The 20,637-nt window shown below is 38.5% G+C and overlaps 1 protein-coding gene across 1 annotated transcript in view; it reads left to right on the top strand.

Annotated features, from left to right (window-relative positions):
- The first annotated feature begins 245 nt into the window (after positions 1–245).
- Positions 246–20,637, top strand: part of TENM1 (teneurin transmembrane protein 1) — a 407,415-nt gene continuing 387,023 nt past the window's right edge. Inside the window, exon 1 of the mRNA XM_053662339.1 lies at positions 246–476. Coding sequence (XP_053518314.1) covers positions 355–476 — 122 coding nt within the window. The 5' untranslated portion in view covers positions 246–354. The remainder of the gene's footprint in view (positions 477–20,637) is intronic.

Raw genomic sequence — 20,637 nt, 5'->3', positions numbered from 1 at the left:
ATTTAGTTTTTAGCTGCAATAGCCCTGTAAAATTTACATGTAAATGCAGCTGTGAATGTTTTACATTTCATGAGCATGTGGGCACGTGTTTTTGAAAGTCAAGTGACATTTTTACCCCATACCTCACAGGTTATATTATTCAAAACCTGAAGTCTGACAAGCTGTGTTTTCCTGGCTGTGGAGTGGGAAAGTAAGCCTCTATTTTGTGTTTTTCTTCTCTTCTCTTTAGATATGCAGAGCAGCCCACACAACCAGTTCACCTTCAGACCCCTGCCGCCACCGCCGCCACCTCCTCATGCCTGCACCTGTGCCAGGAAGCCACCCCCTGCAGCAGACTCTCTTCAGAGGAGATCAATGACTACCCGCAGCCAGCCCAGCCCAGCTGCTCCTGCTCCTGCTCCTCCAACCAGTACACAGGATTCAGTTCATCTACATAACAGCTGGGTCTTGAACAGCAACATCCCATTGGAGACCAGGTACTTAAACTGTTACGGATCCCACTAAACTTACAGATTAGCAGAGGATGATTCCCTGGGTGCAGAGACTAATCTCACAATAGACATGTGCAGGGACACACAAAGGGACACAGAGATGCAGATCCCTCCACAATCACAGACATGCACATAGACACACACATCTACATCCAGGCACACCAGCAAACACAAACCAAAGCATCGATACACGTGAAAAGATGAAGGCACACATGCATAAACAGCCCACAAGCAGATACCCTCGAAAGCATAGGAAGCAAAACCTATATCTAGACTATCATTGCATCCTCAAACTGCTAAAAGGCAATTAATTGTCCCTTGTTTTAAGAAACTACAACATTACAGAAAAATCCAAATGCAATTGGAGGAACAGTGATGGTTTACACTCTATGGGATGTCATTTTTTATGGGATTCTTTGGAAAACTCAGTCGCCTTCAAATATTTTTTTAAAAACATTTGCCTCATGAATTAAAAGTCCATGTGTAATTTTATTTTTTAATATATTTTATTGACTATGCTATTACAGTTGTCCCATTTCCCCCCTTTATTCTCTCGCACCCTGCACGCCCTCTCCTACCCACCTTTCCCCCCTTTAGTTCATGTCCATGGGTCATGCATATAAATTCTTTGGCTTCTACATTTCCCATACTATTCTTAACCTCTCCCTGTCTATCTTCTACCTACAATTTATGCTACTTATTCTCTGTACCTTTTCCCCCTCTCTCTGTCACTGCCACTGATAACCCTCCATGTGATCTCCAGATTCATGTGTGATTTTAAAAACTTGATTCTGCCCTTGGGATGAAGTTTGGTCTTCTGAATAAAGAAGTTTGCCCCTATTTTTCTGTTACTTCATGTATTTAGGTTTCCATATTCACTCCTCAAGTTTTGGTCATGTGATTATAATTCTCTTCCCCCACAGCTCTAGGTCCCTTGACCATAATATATTTTAGCACTAGATGCAGTTAACTGAAAAATTGTTCATCATTTCTAGTCACAATCTTAAATTGAAAATTACAACCTTCTACTAACATAGAAAACCATTACCTAATAAAATATAGTATTCTGTTATCTTATAAATTGAACAAATTCACCTTGTCTTTTGTGTGCCTTATTTCAATATACCACCAAAGCTTTTCCTAAACATATTTGTATATAAACAGTGGGTATAATATATCACTTCATAAGCAACGTCTGGTGTCAATTCTGATCAATTTCTGTCCCAATAGCTGGGAATTGGAATAGAAAGGGGAGGACTAATGAACCCACATTAGAAGTCTGGTTATTTGTTTCCTAAGCAGCATATTAAGCTAAATGCCAGTGATGGCATCACAGAATATGTCACTACCAACCTAGTAAAAGCACTTTGGCCCAAATTCAGGAAACTCAATATCGTTCATCACATACTAGATTACACAGTTTTATAAAGTGATATTGCTGCTGTCGCCCAAGAGAAAATATAGCAGTCAGCACCTATAAGATAACCCAATTAGAACTATGCTAGTGATAGGGTTTGTGTATTCTTTTATGCTTTTTTTTTAATTGAAAGCGGGGTGGTGAAGGAAGTGAACAAAGCAGAGATTGATGTACAGTATATCTTGAAGGAACTTTCACTAACAGCGCTGTTTTACACATTCTTCTTTTAATTCCTTTGCAGGGCTTAGTGATAGAGAGCTAAGGAAATACTGGAGCAATCTGGCTAACTAGCAATCCTGACAAGCAAATACACTCCTTCCCTGTAAGAGGCCAAATAACAGGAAATCTGAAAGGAGGGTGGGCAATGAGCTGAGACAAATGGAGAGAGAAAACTATTCTTATTTGAAATGTACATCTAGGCATGTTTGTACAAACTGCACCCACGGACCTTCTGTATCTATGCAAGGAATGTATTAATTGTTCTCAGTTTCATAAGACGCAGAGAATAACATAAGCTTTCATGTGAGCCTGAGCAAGAGTACCTTTTTAGTATATTTGAAGATATATTCAGCATCACAAAGATGAAAATTTTTAAAGATTTTATTTATTTATTTTTAGAGAGAGGTGAGGGAGGGGAAAGAGAAGGAGAGAAACATCAATGAGAAAGAGAAAGGTCAATCAGTTGCCTTTTGTATCTCCCCCACACTAGGGCCTGAACCCACAATGTAGGCCTGTACCCTGACTGGGGATCGAACCAGTGACTTTTTGTTTTGTCGACAATGCTCAACCAACTCAGCCACACTGGTCAGGGCCACAAAGATAAATTAAAGGGAAAAAAAACCTAGAAAATCTATTAGCCTGATTAGGTAGGTAGGATCTTCCAAACAGATTTTTTAAATGTTTTCATGTGTACTCAATCAAAGGTAACGCTGGGTGCCCTCTCACACCTGACATTACTCATGAACTGTGTGACATGAGTAATGAGTCACACTGTGTGACTGTGTGACATGTGTGTCTGAGGCTCAGCTGCCTCATCCGTAAAAATGAATATCAAAAGGCCTGTCCCAACAGGTTGTTTGGGAGATCAAGCTAGTGCAGCAGAGAGTGCCTCATACATTGTAAAGCCTCATGCAACACAAAGGAAATATCATTACCCAAATAAGTGGTCACCTGTCTCTGCTTAAATATCTCCAGAATAGGGAAGTGACTCATTCCTTAGACATTTTGTGTCATCTCAAACAACTACTGGAATGTTCTTATTGCACCCAAATCTCTCACCTCTTTCTTTAAACTTTATTATTATTGTTGACACTACTAGACGTGTCCCCACTTTCCCCGCCTTCACTTGTCTCCACCCAGCAACCCCCACCATCACCACACTGCTGTTCCTATCCTTGAGTCATGCATGTGTTCTTTGGCTAAACCCTTCACTTTCTTTCATCCAGTCCCTCCCTCCCCTCTGACAGCTGTCAGTCTGTTCCATGAGACCATGCCTCTGCCCATTTCTCCCAGATCTAGGAGACAGAATAAATAAAATCCCTCTCACACCTGAAAGCCCTTCACTATTCCTGATTCTTCTCTTCAAGCTTAATGCTTCCCCTCATCCTTCAGCTATTCCTCACATTAACTGGTTTCAAATCCTCCATCCTGGTCTCTGCACACTCCAGTCCCACACTCCAGTTTGTCCAAACTACTTCTTAAGTGTCCTGGCCAAGGCTGAACATATATGTGGGTTCTTATCAGGCTGTTTGGTTCCAAGGAGCAGAGGTCATTTAGGTTGTCTGGAGTAGCTGCAAATGCCTTTGTAAGTATATGAGCAGTTTCTGAGAACCCAGGAAATTTTGGTCAACTCCCATGGCAGGTAAGGCCTAGAGATCTTCGGCACTAATATGACTTGGCAATTGTCTGCATTCTTGGCCCTCTCTGTGTCTTTCATTGTCCAGTAGTGTACTACCACATATATTCTCCTTTGTCATAACAGTGTCTGATTTCTGCAGTACCACATGACCCCCAGTGTATCTCCTGGCACCTATCAGTCCATCCTTTCAGCTGCATGTTTCATTGGTAACTGCCTAATTTTCTTGCTAATGCTACGTTCTGTAGGGAGCGAAAATTATTTTCCTCTTATTGATTCTTGGTGGAAACTACTGTATAATAAAAAAGTAACAAAGGATAAATATCCAGAAGTTTAATAACATGTATACCTCCTGTATACACAGGTGAGACCAGGGAAAATGGAATAACTTGCTAAAATGGCCCAAGCCATTATCTTAAATACCATCTGTAGATAATGACAAAAGAAAGATGTTAGGAGTGGGGTGATAATATCCCACTTATGGGAGATTATCAGGAAAAGTACAGTGAACAGGGTAGCATTGTTATGCCGCCTCCATTGTCAAGAGTCTGGAGATTGAGTCATTCTTGTCTCCCTGGTACAGAGAGGGACACCCTTACAAAGGGAGATTTCCCTTGTACAAGTAAATGCCTCTTACAAAGGGTAACTTCTACTGGGTTTTCAGAGCTTCTTTGTGTCTGCTGTTTCTTAAAAATAACCAGCCTAAAATAATAAATATGCCAGAGGTATACTTTTGGGTGTCAAATTCGGCTCCCCTTCAGTTCAAAAACCTAAGAGAGGGAATTCAATGGGCCCAGTTTATCTCTTTTATACCAAGCTGCCTTTTAGTTTCTTGGCAAGCCCCATCAGTTATTCACTCAGTCAGCTGAGGCTAGAGGAGAGAAATGTCCTGTGATTTACAAAAGCACCAACAGAGTCATGTCTGGCCTCCCCTTAAGCAAAGCTGGGAGCAGATCTGAAGTGCCTTCAGTGGAACTCTTCTCAGACAATCACCTCAATTGACTCCTTTAGGAATGGCCAACATTCAATTGTGACCCTTTATCTAACTGCATATTCCTGTTAATGATGTCCACTTCAATATCGGGGTCTTTTGGGTGGCCGAATACATCACTGATACACATCAAGAATGCTTGTTAACTAAACTCTTTAAACTTTTTAACAAGTTCTGAGGCTAGGGCCACATTTTATTTAATCCATAATTATATAATTGAAGCTATTTTAAATTGTGTGTTTGGGATGAGGGCAGAGTGCAGGTAGAAATATGTTTAGAGGGTTGATTTTACCTAATTTGAGTTCATCCTGTTAGCTTGTGGAGATGTAGGTGCATTCTAATTCTGCCCTACAAAGTATTTGCACAGTATTGTTATCATGCCTGTGTCATCTGTAGGTTTGTTAAGTATGCTTTCTTCATTTTTATGTAAGTCATTCATAAAAATGGTTTGTACGGCAAGATCAATGTAAGAGTTCTGTGGCATGCCACTGGAACTGCCCTGCAGGTTCCGCCTTGACATTGTTCCATCAGGCAGCATTCTTTTAGTAACATACAGCCCACATTTCTCCATCTTGTTCACAGGTGTATCATGAGAGACCTTGTCAAGTGCCTTGCTGATCTCCAGATACAGAATGTGTATGTTTTTACTGACCTGCCAATCCAATCGCCATGTCAAAAATAGAAATGAAATGAGATTTGTCTTACATGACTTGTTCTTAGAGAATTTATGCTGCCTTCTCATGGGTACTACTTTTTTCTAAGTACTTATAAATCATCCTTTTAATAACCTATTCCAGAATTTTGCACTCAGTCAACATGATGTTTCTTCATGTGGTCTAAGGAGCCCATGGGTTTCCCATGCCTTTTGAAAACCAAAGTCAATATTTGCTGTCTCCTTTCTTCTGACACATTTCACTATAGCACAGTCTTGAAACTTCAGCTACTATGACTAGGCAATCCAATCAGCAAGATTTCTTACCACTCTGAGATATAATTTTAATTTGTTTACAACAGTCGAGTGCCTTCCTCTGAACACTTTGCCTATCTTAGGCTTCCATTCCCTGTATTGATCATTATTTTAACCCTTAGAAGTCGATAGTTTCTTTTTCATTTTTTATTGTTGTTCAATTACAGCCGTTCCCATTTACCCCACATTACTCTCCCCTGCCCTATGTATCCTCCACCTTACACTTTCTTTTTCACACACACAAAAAACTAGTCATTGAGAAAGCCTCCCTGAGCTCCAGGAACATTGCATAAGGTGCACATCTGTGCTATCCTTGGTCTTCTTGCTCAAAACACACCTTTATCATAACAAACCAAAACTCTTCAGTCATCTGTAGCAGTTTTTAGCAAGCTTCAGGCTCATCCGAGGTATGTGGCTTCTTGGCATTATTTTCATCACACCCTCTTACATTTATTTATCCTTGATTTTCATCCCTTTGTTTTGGTACATGTTATGTTTTTAAATTTTATTTCGCAATTACATTTTACATTCAGTATTATTTTGCATTAGTTTCATGTATACAGTGTTGTGATTAGACAATCATACACTTTATAGAGTATTCTCTTGATATTTCCAGTGCTTACCTGGCCCCACACATAGTTATTACAGTACTATTGACTCTATTCCCTATGCTGTGCTTTACATTCCTGTGACTGTTCCATAACTACCAATTTGTTCTTTTCCATCTTTTCACCTTTTTCAACTAGTCTCCCAACCCCCTGCTCTGTGGTAGCCATCAGTTTGTTCACTGTATCAATTGATCTGTTTCAGTTTTGTTTGTTTCTGTTCTTTAGATTCCACGTACAAGTGAAATCATGTGGTATTTGTTTTTTTTTCTGACTGACTTATTTCACTGAGCATGATACCCTCTAGGTCCATCCATGTTTTCAAAGATGGTAAGGTTTCATTACTTTTTATGGCTGAGTAATTCATTGTATAAATTCTTTAGAAACTAAATTGAATGGTGAGCACCCAGTACAGGCACACAGGTTTCAATAAGTAACAACCCTTTCCAACTTTTAATTCATCTCCTTTTAAAATTTTTAATCATTTTTTATTCTTGTTTGAATATAGTTGCCTCCATTTTCCCACCACCACTTTTCCCCACCCCACCCACCCCCACCTCCCATCTCTCACCCTTAATCCTTCCTCCCTTTGGTTTGTCCATGGGTCCTTTATACATGTTCCTTGATGACCCTTTCCTACTTTCCCCCATTATCTCCCTCCCCCCTCTCCTCTGGTTACTGTCAGTTTGTTCTTTATTTCAATATCTCTGGTTCTATTTTGCTCACTTGTTTGTTTTGTTGATGAGGTTCCACTTAAAGATGAGATCATATGGTATTTGTCTTTCACCGCCTAGCTTATTTCACTTAGTACAATGCTCTCCAGTTCCATCCATGCTGTCGCAAAGAGTAGGAGCTCTTTCTTTCTTTCTGCTGCATGGTATTCCATTGTGTAAATGTACCACCATTTCTTGATCCACTCATTCCATCTCCTTCTTTAAAGTGTCTCAGGACATGGGATTTTACCTACTTAATGTTACCAAACTACTTTCCTAAAGTCTAGGAGTTTTGCTTCATAATATACTTAGGGACTCAAAGCTAATACGGTTGTTTTAGTCTAAAGGTATCTATGACCTTCAACTTACCAGTTTATTTTTTTTGAGTCAGTAAGAGAAGCATGTCTCCTTATCATTTTCCCTGCCTTCTGGGAGGTAGAGTCATCAACCAGGGAAGTTGGGGACTCGTTATCTATTTGCCTTTAGTTAAATGATATGTCTAGCGGATGTCTGTGAAGTTGAAAGCACTCATGTTTACTACACTATTCTTAAGACACTTTTGTGGTCTGTGTTAGAAATGAGCATCCACTTCCTCCATCTAGCCAAAAGGCTTATTGTAGACTTCCCAATCCAGCATCTATTAGCTGTTTGACTTTGGGCATATTATGTACATTGCCATGCCTCAGTTTTCTCATCTTTAACATAAGAGTGAGAGTAACACCTACCTACAAGGCTATTGTGAGGAGTAAATGAGTTAATGGTTGCAGTGTATTTAGATCAGCCAGGCACACAGTAAGCACTTCATAAATGTTAGAATAATAATAGCAGTAATAATACACAAGAAATGACTCTACTTTTTGTCTCTTTCTATTTCTGTTTTCATCTGATTAAAGATGTTTCTACTTTTATACTCATGATTTCCCCCAAGTAAAAATACACATCATTTAACTTCCTCTCTTAGTGTGCTTTTAAAGAATATACTCTTTCACCAGTGTATTAGTCTGTTTGGCTGTTATAACCAAAATACCAAATATTGGGTGGTTCAAACACAACCACTTGTTTCTCACAGTTCTGGAGTCTGAAAAGTCCAAGTTCAAGGCACTGGCAAATTTGGCATCTGATGAGAACCCACTTCTTAATTCATAAACTGCCATCTTCTCCCTGTGTCCTCGCATGGTAGAATGAGTGAGGGAGCTCTTAGGAGTCTCCTTTGTAAGGGTACTAGTCCCACTTATGAAGGCTCCATCCTCATGACCTAATCACCTCCCAAAGGCTCCACTCCAAATACTATCACACTGGGGATTAGATTTCAACATATGAAGGCAGGGAGGAGGAGATGCAAACATTCCATGTATAACGACCAGCAAATTCAAATGATCAGAACCATTCCCTCTCCTAAATTTTGATATCACATATCTGTGAGACTTTGTAAGATTACTCTGCAATAAATGCCCAGAACAGCTTTTGGGTATTTGTCATTCATAGAAACAACGCCCAGACTACCTAATACATTCAGGTACATGTCCTGCCATGAGCCCTTCCTCACTCAGAATCAGCCATTCTGGCTCCTCTTCCAAGACTTCTGTTGACATTTCCAATGTCTGAATTATCTCTTTTAGGGTGGGATGAAGGGGATGTCTTTCACAACCTGGAAAGATGGGCATATTGCTAAAGATGGAGATGGGGGGGTGGTGATGTGTTAAGCATACATGCTTAAGTAGCTATAGACTAAGCTACTTATATGGTTATGAATTTGGACACATTACTGAACTTCCATGGGCCTCAGTTTATCCATCTCTTACATGAAGAAAATGACAGACCCTACCTTGTGGGGTTGTTTTAAGAACTGAATGAGAAAATATATGTTAAATGTCTGCTAGGGGCTGGTCACGTAGAAAATGTGCCATAAATTTTATTATTTTCAGTATAGGAACCTGGCACTGCCCTGCTCTAAAGGATAGAAATTTAGAGTCACTACAGTTCGGAGAGCACATTATCTTTAATAGGCTCTAAAAACATCCAATATTTACATATACCTACCAGTCTGTGGATTATCGAGCATGTCCTACACAGGGAGGCTTTTAGCAAAGCATTTACTGATTGTTCAATGTGTGCTGCAGCTACTCTAAGGAATAAGAATCCCTGTACTAAGAAAACTCAGGGTCTAGTCCAATAGTAAAAATAATGGTACCTAAATATATACCATCACTACATTCCAAACAGTGTTATAAACCTTTATTAACCAATTGCTTTAATCCTTACAATAACTCCATGTAGTAGGCACTGTTAGTGCTACCTTCTTCACCGACAGTTGAGAAAACTGAGGTAGAGGGATTAAGGAACTTTGAAAAATACTACAGGTAGGAAGTAGCAGATACAGGACAGATTTTAACCCCAAGCTGTAGATCCAGGGTCATTCCATTCAACCATTTGTTATGGTAGGGAAGTCCAAGTGAAATAAATAACAATACCATGATAAGCTGGTAAGTGCTTTATTAAAGTTATTACATGGTAGAAATAATTGGAGGTAGTAGACCTAACCCAGATGGGGGAATAGTGGTAACAGAAGTGTTGCAGTAGTTAGAAAAGGGACATTGGAAATTTCCCTGTGAAAATGGCCTAAAAGTCAATTTGATCTAAAATCATGAGGAGGCATTATATTAGAAATGAAAGAAAGGACATTATAAGAAGAGAGTATTGCACTCAGAGTCATTCATAGTCACCAATTATTCATTTAAGTAATACTAGGCATTATTCTTCCTATTCTTCCTTTCCCTTTTCCTCCATTATCCATTGAAGCCCTCTTACTAGGCTGGCTATACTATAAGCAAATAAGTTTCTTCAAATACTAATAAGAGGTAATCATTTTGGAACCAAAGCCCATAATTTTAAAGCTATAAGCCAGAAATCTAAATTTCATCCTGAAATTCCTAGTGTTAAATTACCATATTCTCTTTCCTTACCAAGAGACCCATCCTTGGATATGCTACAGTTCTCAGATCCTCTGATTCTGTAGTTCTCCAGAAAGTCTCTTTCCCCTCCCTGTAGAATACACCTAAATCCCAAAACTATCCTGTTGTGTCTTCTTCATAAAAACTGCTAAAAGTGGCTAAGAGTTTGGATGGTAGAAACCAGCCAATGCAATTTGAGGTTCAGTTCTGCTCCTTATTAATTGTATGTGCCTGGGCAAATCATTGAACATACCTGAACCTCAGTTTCCTGACCTTAAAATGGATTAAGAGGATTCAACTACTTCAGAAAGTTGTTGCAAGGATTTTTTTTTAAATTTTGGACATCACACTTAATTTGCACTTTCATTTTCTTTTCCTCCCCTTTTTCTGCCCTCCCTCTGTCATGTTTCTTCCATCTCCATCTCCTAGGCACTGCTGTTTGTTCCACTGGAGCTTCTCAGAAGGTTCACTTACTGCTTTCCTTTCTGTATTGGTCTCTCTGTTCTATCAGGATGTCAAACTTAGCCACTTCCTTCAGAGCACTGGGCCAGGTCTATTAGCTCCTCCACCTCTTCATATGAATTCACTGTGAAGTGGAATTACACCCATTTTTGGTTTCTCTTAATTATTCTCTTTGCTGTCCCCGATTCAAAGTCCTAACTCAGTTTAATTGATATACTCATTTGGAATTTTTGGCCAAGTGTTGACCCTAGACTCTTACTAACTTTGCTTGATTTGCTGCTCTCAGTGATTGATGTACATTAACCATGCTCTAGTCACCAAAATGAAATTTACTTAAAGATTTTGCTGCCCTGGCTGGTGTAGCTCAGTGGATTGAGCTTGGGTCTGCGAACCAGACAATCGCGGTTCGATTCCCAGTCAGGGCACATGCCTGGGTTGCAGGCCAGTTCCCTGCAGGCCAGTTCCCAGCAGGGGATGCGCAAAGGGCAACCATACATTGATGTTTCTCTCCCTTTCTCCTTCCCTTCCCCTCTAAAGATAAATAAATAAATTAAAAAAAAAGATTTTGCTGTGATATTCAATACTAGAGAAAACTAGAAGTTACTGTTGACATAACTACTTCAACTCACAAAGACAAATCAGAACTGGGTAAAGGAGTCATGCCTGGTCAGAAGAATGGGTAGCAACTATCTTCATCGATTTTTAGCATATTCTGACAGATGGCTGTGGCTTGGTATGAGGCTAACCGCCCTTGTTGGCTTTAGGCCAATGTAACAATTAAGTAGAATCAGCAGGGTTATTTTTATGAAAGAATAGCCAAGGCCTTTGGTGGAGGAGGTGTTGGCAAGAAATGGAAAAATAAATGAGATCTACATGACCAGCGCTTGTTACCAGAATTCTAGAGCTAGTGTCTATCTTGGGAAAATAAGAATCATTTGGAAGTAGTGATGGCAGCGATTTAAAAATGTATGGCTAATACTCTTTAAATACTCACACATAAAAGTAAGTTCCCCAGTGGTGGTTAGACTATTATATATTATATAGTACTACTATTATATAGTACTACTAAAATCTACCTAACATTTATAGGTAGTTCCCCCCCTTAGGACATTTGTGATGGAAAAATAGACTTAGAGACATAATGTTTTCCTTCAATAATGACTAGAGGAAAAAAGCTCAAAATATACATATTTAGTGTTTAGATTCAACAGTATCTCATGCTTTAATCTCTAAACAGCACTTGGGTTAGAGAAATCTGTCTTTAGCCACAGATGTGAATATTTTTTTTAAGAAAGGAAATAGACTTCAAAGAACTAATATAGGACGTACTCATTCTGTTTACTACAGATGAACAAGAATCAACCAAGCTTTTAAGCCTACACCAAATGATGCATGTGGAATTTGTTCAGTTTACATGGAGGAGAGTTCTGTAGCCTTAAAAATATGTTCTACATATTAAGAATAAAAATATATCTGTAATAGTCTATTGTGCTTAGGCAATGAAGGGCAGTAGTTTGGAGATTATTGTGATACAGTCCCTGGTCACTTTGGTGGTAGTATTATTTTTAAAAATGCTTTTAAATGGACTATTCTCAGTTCCATTTCAGAATAAAAACCATAGCAAACATCATGTGTTTTATTTTATACAGATAGGAGATTTCACCATAGGTGAGCTGAAGTCTGGTTTTAATATAGAGAAGATTTATTTAGCAATTCAAATGTGAATCTAGACAGATGTTTTACAGAATTTTAAATAATGGGATGCTTGATGAACTAGTGAGTATAGCAAACAAAAAATAAATTTTAGGAGACTCTCTTTACCAACCATTTTTCCCTCCCTCATTATGTATGCTTCCCTCTCCTAGGTTGAATATTTAAAAACAGAAATATGTGGGTTTGATCAAGAGAGAAACTAGTTCTTAACAATTTCATTGACTACAAAGTTACTTATCCAGTTATTCATAATAAGCATTTTCATTGTCATGTCAAGTGAATAGACAGTTGTCTGTTATATTTTACTAAAAGCGTGAAATATATTTGAAGTAGCAAAAAATTATTTCTGTCAATTATTCACCTTATTTTCTACAGAGGGGTGTGTGTGTGTGTGTGTCTGTGTTTGCAAGACATGCTACTAAACATCTCCCTTTGGGAGAATCTAGCTGGTTCTTTATTAATTCCACAACATAAAAATGTTTGTAGTTTTATAAGCAAAAGATATGATTAGGTTATGTTTTCAGGTCTTTCAAATATTGCTTCAAAAATTGTGAAAGTGCAGTACTGAGTATTCCCTTTAAAGAACAGGAAAGCTGAAAAACAATTGCTCTGTTTGGTGAACAGATAAACAAATGAAGAGTAACATCTGCTTCTTCATTCCATTAAAATTTTTGCTGTGATATCTAAGGGTATAATAACATGTTTAATGCTAATATTTTAAATGAACAATGATTCATTACAAATGCTATGATGAAATTAATTCTGGCATTGGAAAGTTTTAACAAATTTTGACAAATATGTGTTGAATGCTTACTATGTACCAGCCACTGTTCTAGTTCCTGGGGCTGCAACAGAGGACAAAACAAGAAAAATCTCTGCTTGCACTGAGCTTACATTCTAGTGGGGGAACAAGCTGTACCTTAAAATGTTAACCATATTGAGGCTAATAATATTTTCCATGGTGTGGCTAGACATAATATGGGATAAAGGGGAGAGGAGTCAAAGATAACTCTGAGGTGTCTTGCTTTTTCTGCCTACATTTTCCTGCAGTTACTTCCATAGAATTCTCCCTCATATGTGGTCTCATAGCACCCTGTGCATATCTATGAAGACCTTATTTCATTTTGTATTTCCACTCCAGGTATTTCATTTACTTGTCTTTATTCCCTGCTGCAACTTGAGTAATAGATTATATCTTTTGGTTTATTTTTAAAATTTTTTAAAGATTTTATTATGTACTTTGGAGAGGAGAAGGGAGGGAGAAAGAGAAGAAGAGAAATATTAATGTGTGGTTGCCTCTCACGCACCTCCCACTGGGGCCTGCAACCCAGGCATGTGCCCTGATTGGAAATTGAACTGGCGACCCTTTGATTTGCAGGCCATCACTCAACTACTGAGCCATACCAGCCAGGGCTGTCTTTTGGTTTCTTAGTGTTTGGCTCATATTTTTCAATGAAATTTTTGCAGGGTATATGGATATACAAAGTGCATAACTAAGGGGGGGAACTACAGATGGTATAGATCTCTAAAACCAAACACACTAGTTGGTATAAGCAGTTAATGAGGGTTTTGGGGTGAATACTAAAATAGCTATGTGGATCATTCAGTTTGAAATGTCCAGTATCCAATAGATATTTGAAAATAGAGATATGTGTCCCATGAGAGAAAGATAGAGAGAAAAAATTTTCTCCTATTACTTACTGAATGCTTACTACATGGCAAACATTATGCGAAGCTATTATCATATTTATTCCAACTTAGAGTTTTTAAAACTGAGGCTTAGAGAAGTTGAACAATATGCAACAAAGTAACTATTTATTTAGTATGTAATGGAGTTGGTTCCAACCTACTTCTGTCTGATTCCAGAACTCATGATACATAGATAATTAAGAATTTCATAAGTGGGCCTAATGACTGGATTTTTATGAATGACAGAGGAAATGTTGAAAGACCTAGATAGAGAGTTTAGTGCAGGAAAAAGACTATAAAGCAAATCATGGGAACACACCTGAGGAGTTTACAAAGGAGAAAAAGCCAGCATAAGTGATTGAGGAGTAATCATAGAGGAGAACAAGAGAGCAGAAAATTTCAAGGACATAGTGGTCATGATTTTCAAATGTCTCAGAAGGGTCAGATAGAGTGTGAATGAGAAGAGACCACTGATTCTGTCAATTACAGACTTCTTGAATTTTAAGCAGCCAATTTCAGTACAGTGATGAGATTGAAACTAGACTGCAGTGGGTTTGAAGAATTTTTAAGAGGTGAGAAAATGGAAACAGAAGGTTTCAGAGACTACTCTTCTGAAATAGAATAGTAGATTGAGAGGAAGCTCAATCAGGGAAAACTTTCATATAAATTGGGAGGAAGGAAAAAGGAGGGAACTACATTCAGTGAGGAAGTACACAGTACTCACAAGGATGGCGATGTGGTTGACAGAACAAAACCAACACACCAAGTTAGAGATCAAGTCTCCTTAATGGGAAAGAATAAGGAAACTTATAGTGATGTTCCCATAATGCTGAAGAAAACAGCATGATACCACACAGTGGGATAGGCTTCCTAGATTGCCAAGCCTTAACAAGGGCAGACAGCTGATGGCAACATCATCTTTGAGAAATAACACATCCCTTAGGTGCCAGAAGTTTGCCTTTGCAAATCTTGTACCAGAGGAAGAGGTATTTTTAAATTAGATCTCAAATATAAGTCATATTCCTAAGAATAAACAGGTGTCATTAGCCAACCCAAGATTATAATTTAGATTTCCTGTATCTATCTGGCATACACAAAACACTAGACAGTTCCCTGTTACTAATGAAGATACTTAATAGTGACATGTATGCGCATGGCTTGCTTGCATTGAGAACTTCAATGCTAACTTATGACTGTTTCCAGTTCAAATATCAAAAATCAAGTACAACATAAAACCACAGATATCATTGATTTTTTCCTTTTGTGGCACAGTCTTAACTTCCTCACAGTATTAACTTCCTCAGTAAATTGATTTTCCTCTGGAAAAAATATTCACAATCTGTTTTTTTCCCACCCTTCAGCTAAAATAATTGTTTTGTTATATCTATGACAGTCTAATCTTTCAAATTTTGTGATTTACTGTTCTGCATAGTATCATTAACTTAGATAACTTTATAGCAACATGGCTGGTTGCTTTTTAGTAGATATACTTGTAGCTAAATACTTTTTATCATGTGTCATCTTCAAAAGACTCAGATTTTAGATTATAGGTGCATGTATGTGTGCATAGGTAGACATATGTAAGTATGTGTGTATAATTTTTGATTGTCCAAAGTCCTTTCACTCATTATCTTTTTTAAAGATTTTATTTATTTATTTGTTTGTTTGTTTGTTTATTTTTAGAGAGAGGGAAAGGGAGGGAGAAAGAGAGGGAGAGGAACATCAATGTGTGGTTATCTCTCACGTGGGCCCCACTGGGGACCTGGCCTGCAACCCAGGCATGTGCTCTGACTGGGAATTGAACTGGCAACCCTTTGGTTCACAGCCCATGCTTAATACACTGAGCTACACCAGCCAGGGATCATTATCTTATTTTAAACTAAAGAACTCTGAGAGGTAGACATGAGAGAAACTGTGCCTGATATAAATATAAATATAGAGAAACTGGGTTTTAGGAAATTTGAATAATGTGTCTACACAGCAGTTAGAACAAGACTTAGAGCTGAAGTGCATGTCTTCACTCAACCATTCCAGTATTCTTTGCACTATAACAATTTTTCTCTGAAATATAGAAAACCATATAAAGAACCGCAAGTCATCCCTTTTTGTCTTTCGGTGAATATTTATAGTTCAGTGAAATTTCCCTGCCTAGAGACATGATCTAGGTTATATTCTATTTATATTAAAATCTTGATGAGCCTAAATGCCCGGAAAACTGGGGGTTCTGGTTAATTAGATTTGGTGGTTAGCTTAAGGTTAAATAGAACTTTTTTAAAATTGCCATTCTTGTCACAAATCGTTCTTAAATATGAGTCTACTTTCCATTTTAATCCAAGTGATCGTAATTTAATTTTTTCCCATTGAAAATCTTACCGAGTGTCAGGGTTATCATTTTGAATGTGATTTTTTATCGAACAGCGGTCTAAGTATAAAGGATATTGTGGAGTGAACAAGGTGTCCAGTGGTCCCAGGATATTCTTTGAAAATTTTGAATGGCCTCCTGTGACTAGTTGACAGAGCACTGGGTTTAGAGTTAGAAATCTCGAGTCCAAGACCAGTTCTCCCACTGTACAGAAGTGTGACTGTGAAAATGGCTATTTCTTTCTCTCATTTTTCTCAACAATCAGATGAGGGAATAAAGGTAAATGCTATTTGAGGTCCTTTCTGGCTTTGCTATCTCTGTTATTCTGTGGCTTGCCTTCTTATCATTTTCCCTTCCACTGAAAATATCCTGCTCAATTGAGCTTTCCAGTTAGTTGGCTTCTAATTAATTGCTAGATTACTAATTCTAGGTGAGGTCCCCAGACAGGTCAGATGGATTTAAGTTGAATAGTCATGATTCCTTCAGAATTCCCAATAGCCCAGGGGAAATGAGGAAGACAATCCATACCCCTTTGCAACAGGGGTTAGTGATTAATGGCAGGCAAGTATAGTTAAGAAGGCAGTCTTAGGTCAATACAAGAGTAAACTATGATTACATTTTGCCTGATTAACAATATGTGCTCAGTAAAAGTTCGTTAAATAAATGAATGTAAGAACAAAACCTTTCGTAGAAACAGAATTTTAAGCCCTGGCTGGTGTGGCTCAGTGGATTGAGTACCAGCCTGTGAGCCAAAGGGCTGCTGGTTCAATTCCCAGTCAGGGCACATGCCTAGGTTGTGGGCCTGGTTTCCAGTAGGGGATGCGCGAGAGGCAACCACACATCGATATTTCTCTCCCTCCCTTTTTCCCTCCCTTCCCCTCTGTCAAATAAATAAATAAATGAATAAATACATGAAAATCTTTAAGAATGAAACAGGATTTAAGATGTAACACCTTAGGTAGAAATCTGCCTTGCTTCTGGTCACATGATAAAGCTACAATTGTTTTGATATTTTCTTTCATATTGTCTGTCTCTGACTAGTGTAAAATAAATGCAATTTCATTTTATGTTTCTTATTCAAAGAGAAAAATACAATCTAAACTGGGTTTAAGTTTCAACCAGCCATTTTTATACTACCTCCTGTGAATCCATGGTGGGCTTTTTTTTTCCTGAGTATTGATGATGATGCAGAAAGAAAATAATTTTAAGTTTAATCTTTTTTTTTTGAAAAATATAGATGTAATTTTAAGAGGTCAGAGAAGTGCATGAAATTTCTATATACTCTTGAAGTTGACCTTACCTTGTTTATCTCCCTGTGATGTCCCTGAATAATTAAAGTGAACCAATGAGATTTCGTTTTGAGCTCCGGAGTCCACACTGCAGGGAACCAGAGAGAACCTTTCTGTGAAAGGAAGGCCTGGTGTTCACAAATTCTCCTGTTGCTCAGGTGGGATTATAGTTACTGAGCTTTAGAGCACAGCATGAAGTGGAATTTGACTGTTTCTTAGGTGGCCTAAACTGAGGGGAGTTAATGTTCCATTTGCTGTGATTATTATATATTCTGCATGTTGTCATGAGTAGTTCAGGTTTAGATTTATGCTTCATAACAGGTTCGTGATGGGGATGATTTGAAAAGCAATTTTAAAAATTGAAAGTAGAAAATGTTTTCTATTCTCCACTTCTTGTGAAGATTTCCTTCTTTGGTCAGCAAGGGTAAATGTTTGAGGCAATTATGAGTGAGTTGTATACATTCTCTGGCCCTAGGATTCAGGATATTTGCTTGGATAATAGACCAATCTCAAGTGCAAATAGCCCCCAAAGAGGAACAACTGTGAACTTGGGGAAGAACATAAGGCCTTAATGGCCCTGCAAGACAATCTTTCTAGGAGTCTTTCAAGAGAGACAGATTCCCCTCCATAGGGATGTTGAATACTTCAGAACTGCATGTTCCAATAGGAAGAATAGTTTTAGACCAAGGTTTGCCACCTCACCACTATGACATTGCAGGCTGGACAGTTCACTGTTATGTGGGTTGTTCTGTATATTACCAGATGTTTAGAAGCATCCTTGTCTTCTACCCATTAGATACCAATAGCAACCCCCCCTCAGTTGTGACAACCAAAAATGTCTCCAGACATTGCCACTTGTCCCCTGTTGGCCAATTTCTCCCCAGCTGAAAAATATGCTTTTAGATTAATGGTGAGACAAATCTGTTGTTTCCCTACCTGCTCACATTACTCAACCCCTGTTCAGATGGATAGTTTCTATTTTTCTCCTTCCATGTTTCCTCTTCCCATTTCTTTCCCTCTGGAGCTTCAGTTGGAGGGTTTAGATACTTCTCTACTCCATAGTGTGATTTGGGTTAGAACCACTTCTACAGATTGAATGTTTGTATCTCCCTCAGATTCATGTGTTGAAAACCTCATGCCCTCCTGAGGGAGACCTCAGATTCTCCCTAGCCTCTTCCACTACAGGGGGACACTGAGAGAAGCTGGCAGTTTGCAACCCCAAAGAGGTCCTTCATCAAAACCCACTGGTGCCAGTACCTTAATCCTGGACTTGTAGCCTCCAGAACTGTGAAAAACATATTTGTTTTTTATAAGCCACCAATTTACTTTATGTTTGTTACAGCTTCTCGAATGGACTAAAACAACCAGTAAACTAAATCCATTTCGCTTTAAACTCCTCACAGCCTGTCAATTGGTTTCCTTTTAATATTGTGGCAATTCCTTATGTAATTTTATCCCCAATTAACTTGTCATAACCTGCATTTCTATGTAAGAGACTTAAGCAGCAGGAATATATTTTTGACAGGCTGAATATATACCTGTTTGTACACGTACTTAATTGGCTTGTCTGGGAATGCAAAAAGCGGGGAAAATACATTGTATCATCACTGACTATTTAGATCAGATCTAGACAGCCTTACAGCATGGGAAGTCAAAGTGACCCTCAAAGCAACTAATAAATGATCCTCTACACTTGCATATGTAGCCATACCTATCTACCTACCACCTACATATCTATAAAATTTCCTTTCTTATTCTCTTCCTTGCCCTTCTACATTCTTCATTCTCCCTGGGTTCATCTTTATTCTCTCTCTCCTGCCTTTACTTTAGATCTACACTACTCATGAGCATTTCTCAGCTCTTCTGATACTATTCTTTGCTAAAATGCTTACAATGACACAGAAGCCTGAAAGAAAATGGCACATTTGGGAAACTGCACGTGAGATCCAATGACCACAGCTTAGAGGGAATTGGGGACAATAGCAGTAGTGAGCTAGAGAGGCCTGCAGAGGCTGGATTATGAAAGACCTTGTCAAAGTAGTGCATTTTCACTTCAAAACTGAGGGGGAAGAACCACAGGGAATGGCAAAGAAAACTAACTACAAATTATGTTACCCAAGTATAATTATGATGAAAATTTTGGTATCTTTTTTTTTCTAGATTAGATCTCTGTGCGGTACAATTTGGAGCTCTACTTGACTTTGTGTTTCTGTGGGAGGTGACAGCATACAGTTGTGGTTATGCTATATACATGAATTACGATGTCGTTCCCCTGGCATGGAAAATTACTTCTTGCCTTGGAAATTATCTTGTGAATGGAGAAAGTAGTTCTTTAAAATTAAATCAAGTTAAAAGGATGTTTTTAGAAATGGAGGTGGGCACCCTAACTGGTTTGGCTTAGTTGCCTGGGTTGCAGTGTAGTCCCTGGGCAGGGCACATAAAGAGGCAAACAATTGATGTTTCTCTCTCACATGGATGTTCCCCTCTCTTTCTCTCTCCCTTGCCCTCTCTCTAAAGATAAATAAATAAATATTTAAAAATTTTGAAATGCAGGGGGGCAAAGGAGGGGTTAGTGGGGACATCTGTAAAAGTGTCAAAAATATAAATAAAGTAAAATAAATAAACAAAAAACCAACACAGGATCAGCTTACAAGGAAAAGAAAGGGCAACCAGAGGCCTAACAAGCAGTCGAACTCTCTTCATCGTTCTTTTTCTTTCTGGGGCCATGTGATATCTCATCTCTCCTTCTCTCTGCACACATGCTCTATTCTCAGTCTTCATTCTAAATGGGATTTCTCTATCTGCTGCTCTGTTATGTTCTCACCCCAGCTATGGATCAGTGTGACCATGCATCTTGGCTTTGCTAAGCTGACTGGTTTTTTTGTGCCTAAATTTCTGAGAAAGCTAGAGATAGACATGGAGGAGGTATGAGAGAGACAGAGAATACAATTGTTTCAGAGGTTGGATATCCAGTTCTGGTCCCATTAAGTGTTGCTGTAAGCACTGCGGAGTGGACATTTCATCTCTCAGCACAATGCTCAAAGGGCATTGTGCTGGGAGACAATAATCAGCATATCTACTATCTTATATGAGTAAAACTTCTTAATGTTTTTCATGACTTTCTAATATTCC

This window comes from Artibeus jamaicensis, unplaced genomic scaffold (genome assembly GCF_021234435.1).
Source record: "Artibeus jamaicensis isolate MK-2021 breed Jamaican fruit bat unplaced genomic scaffold, CSHL_Jam_final contig_240, whole genome shotgun sequence".
NCBI classification, from domain to species: Eukaryota; Metazoa; Chordata; class Mammalia; order Chiroptera; family Phyllostomidae; genus Artibeus; species Artibeus jamaicensis.
The sequence above is the reverse complement of the archived record's forward strand: the minus strand, read 5'-3'. Positions and strand labels throughout refer to the sequence as shown.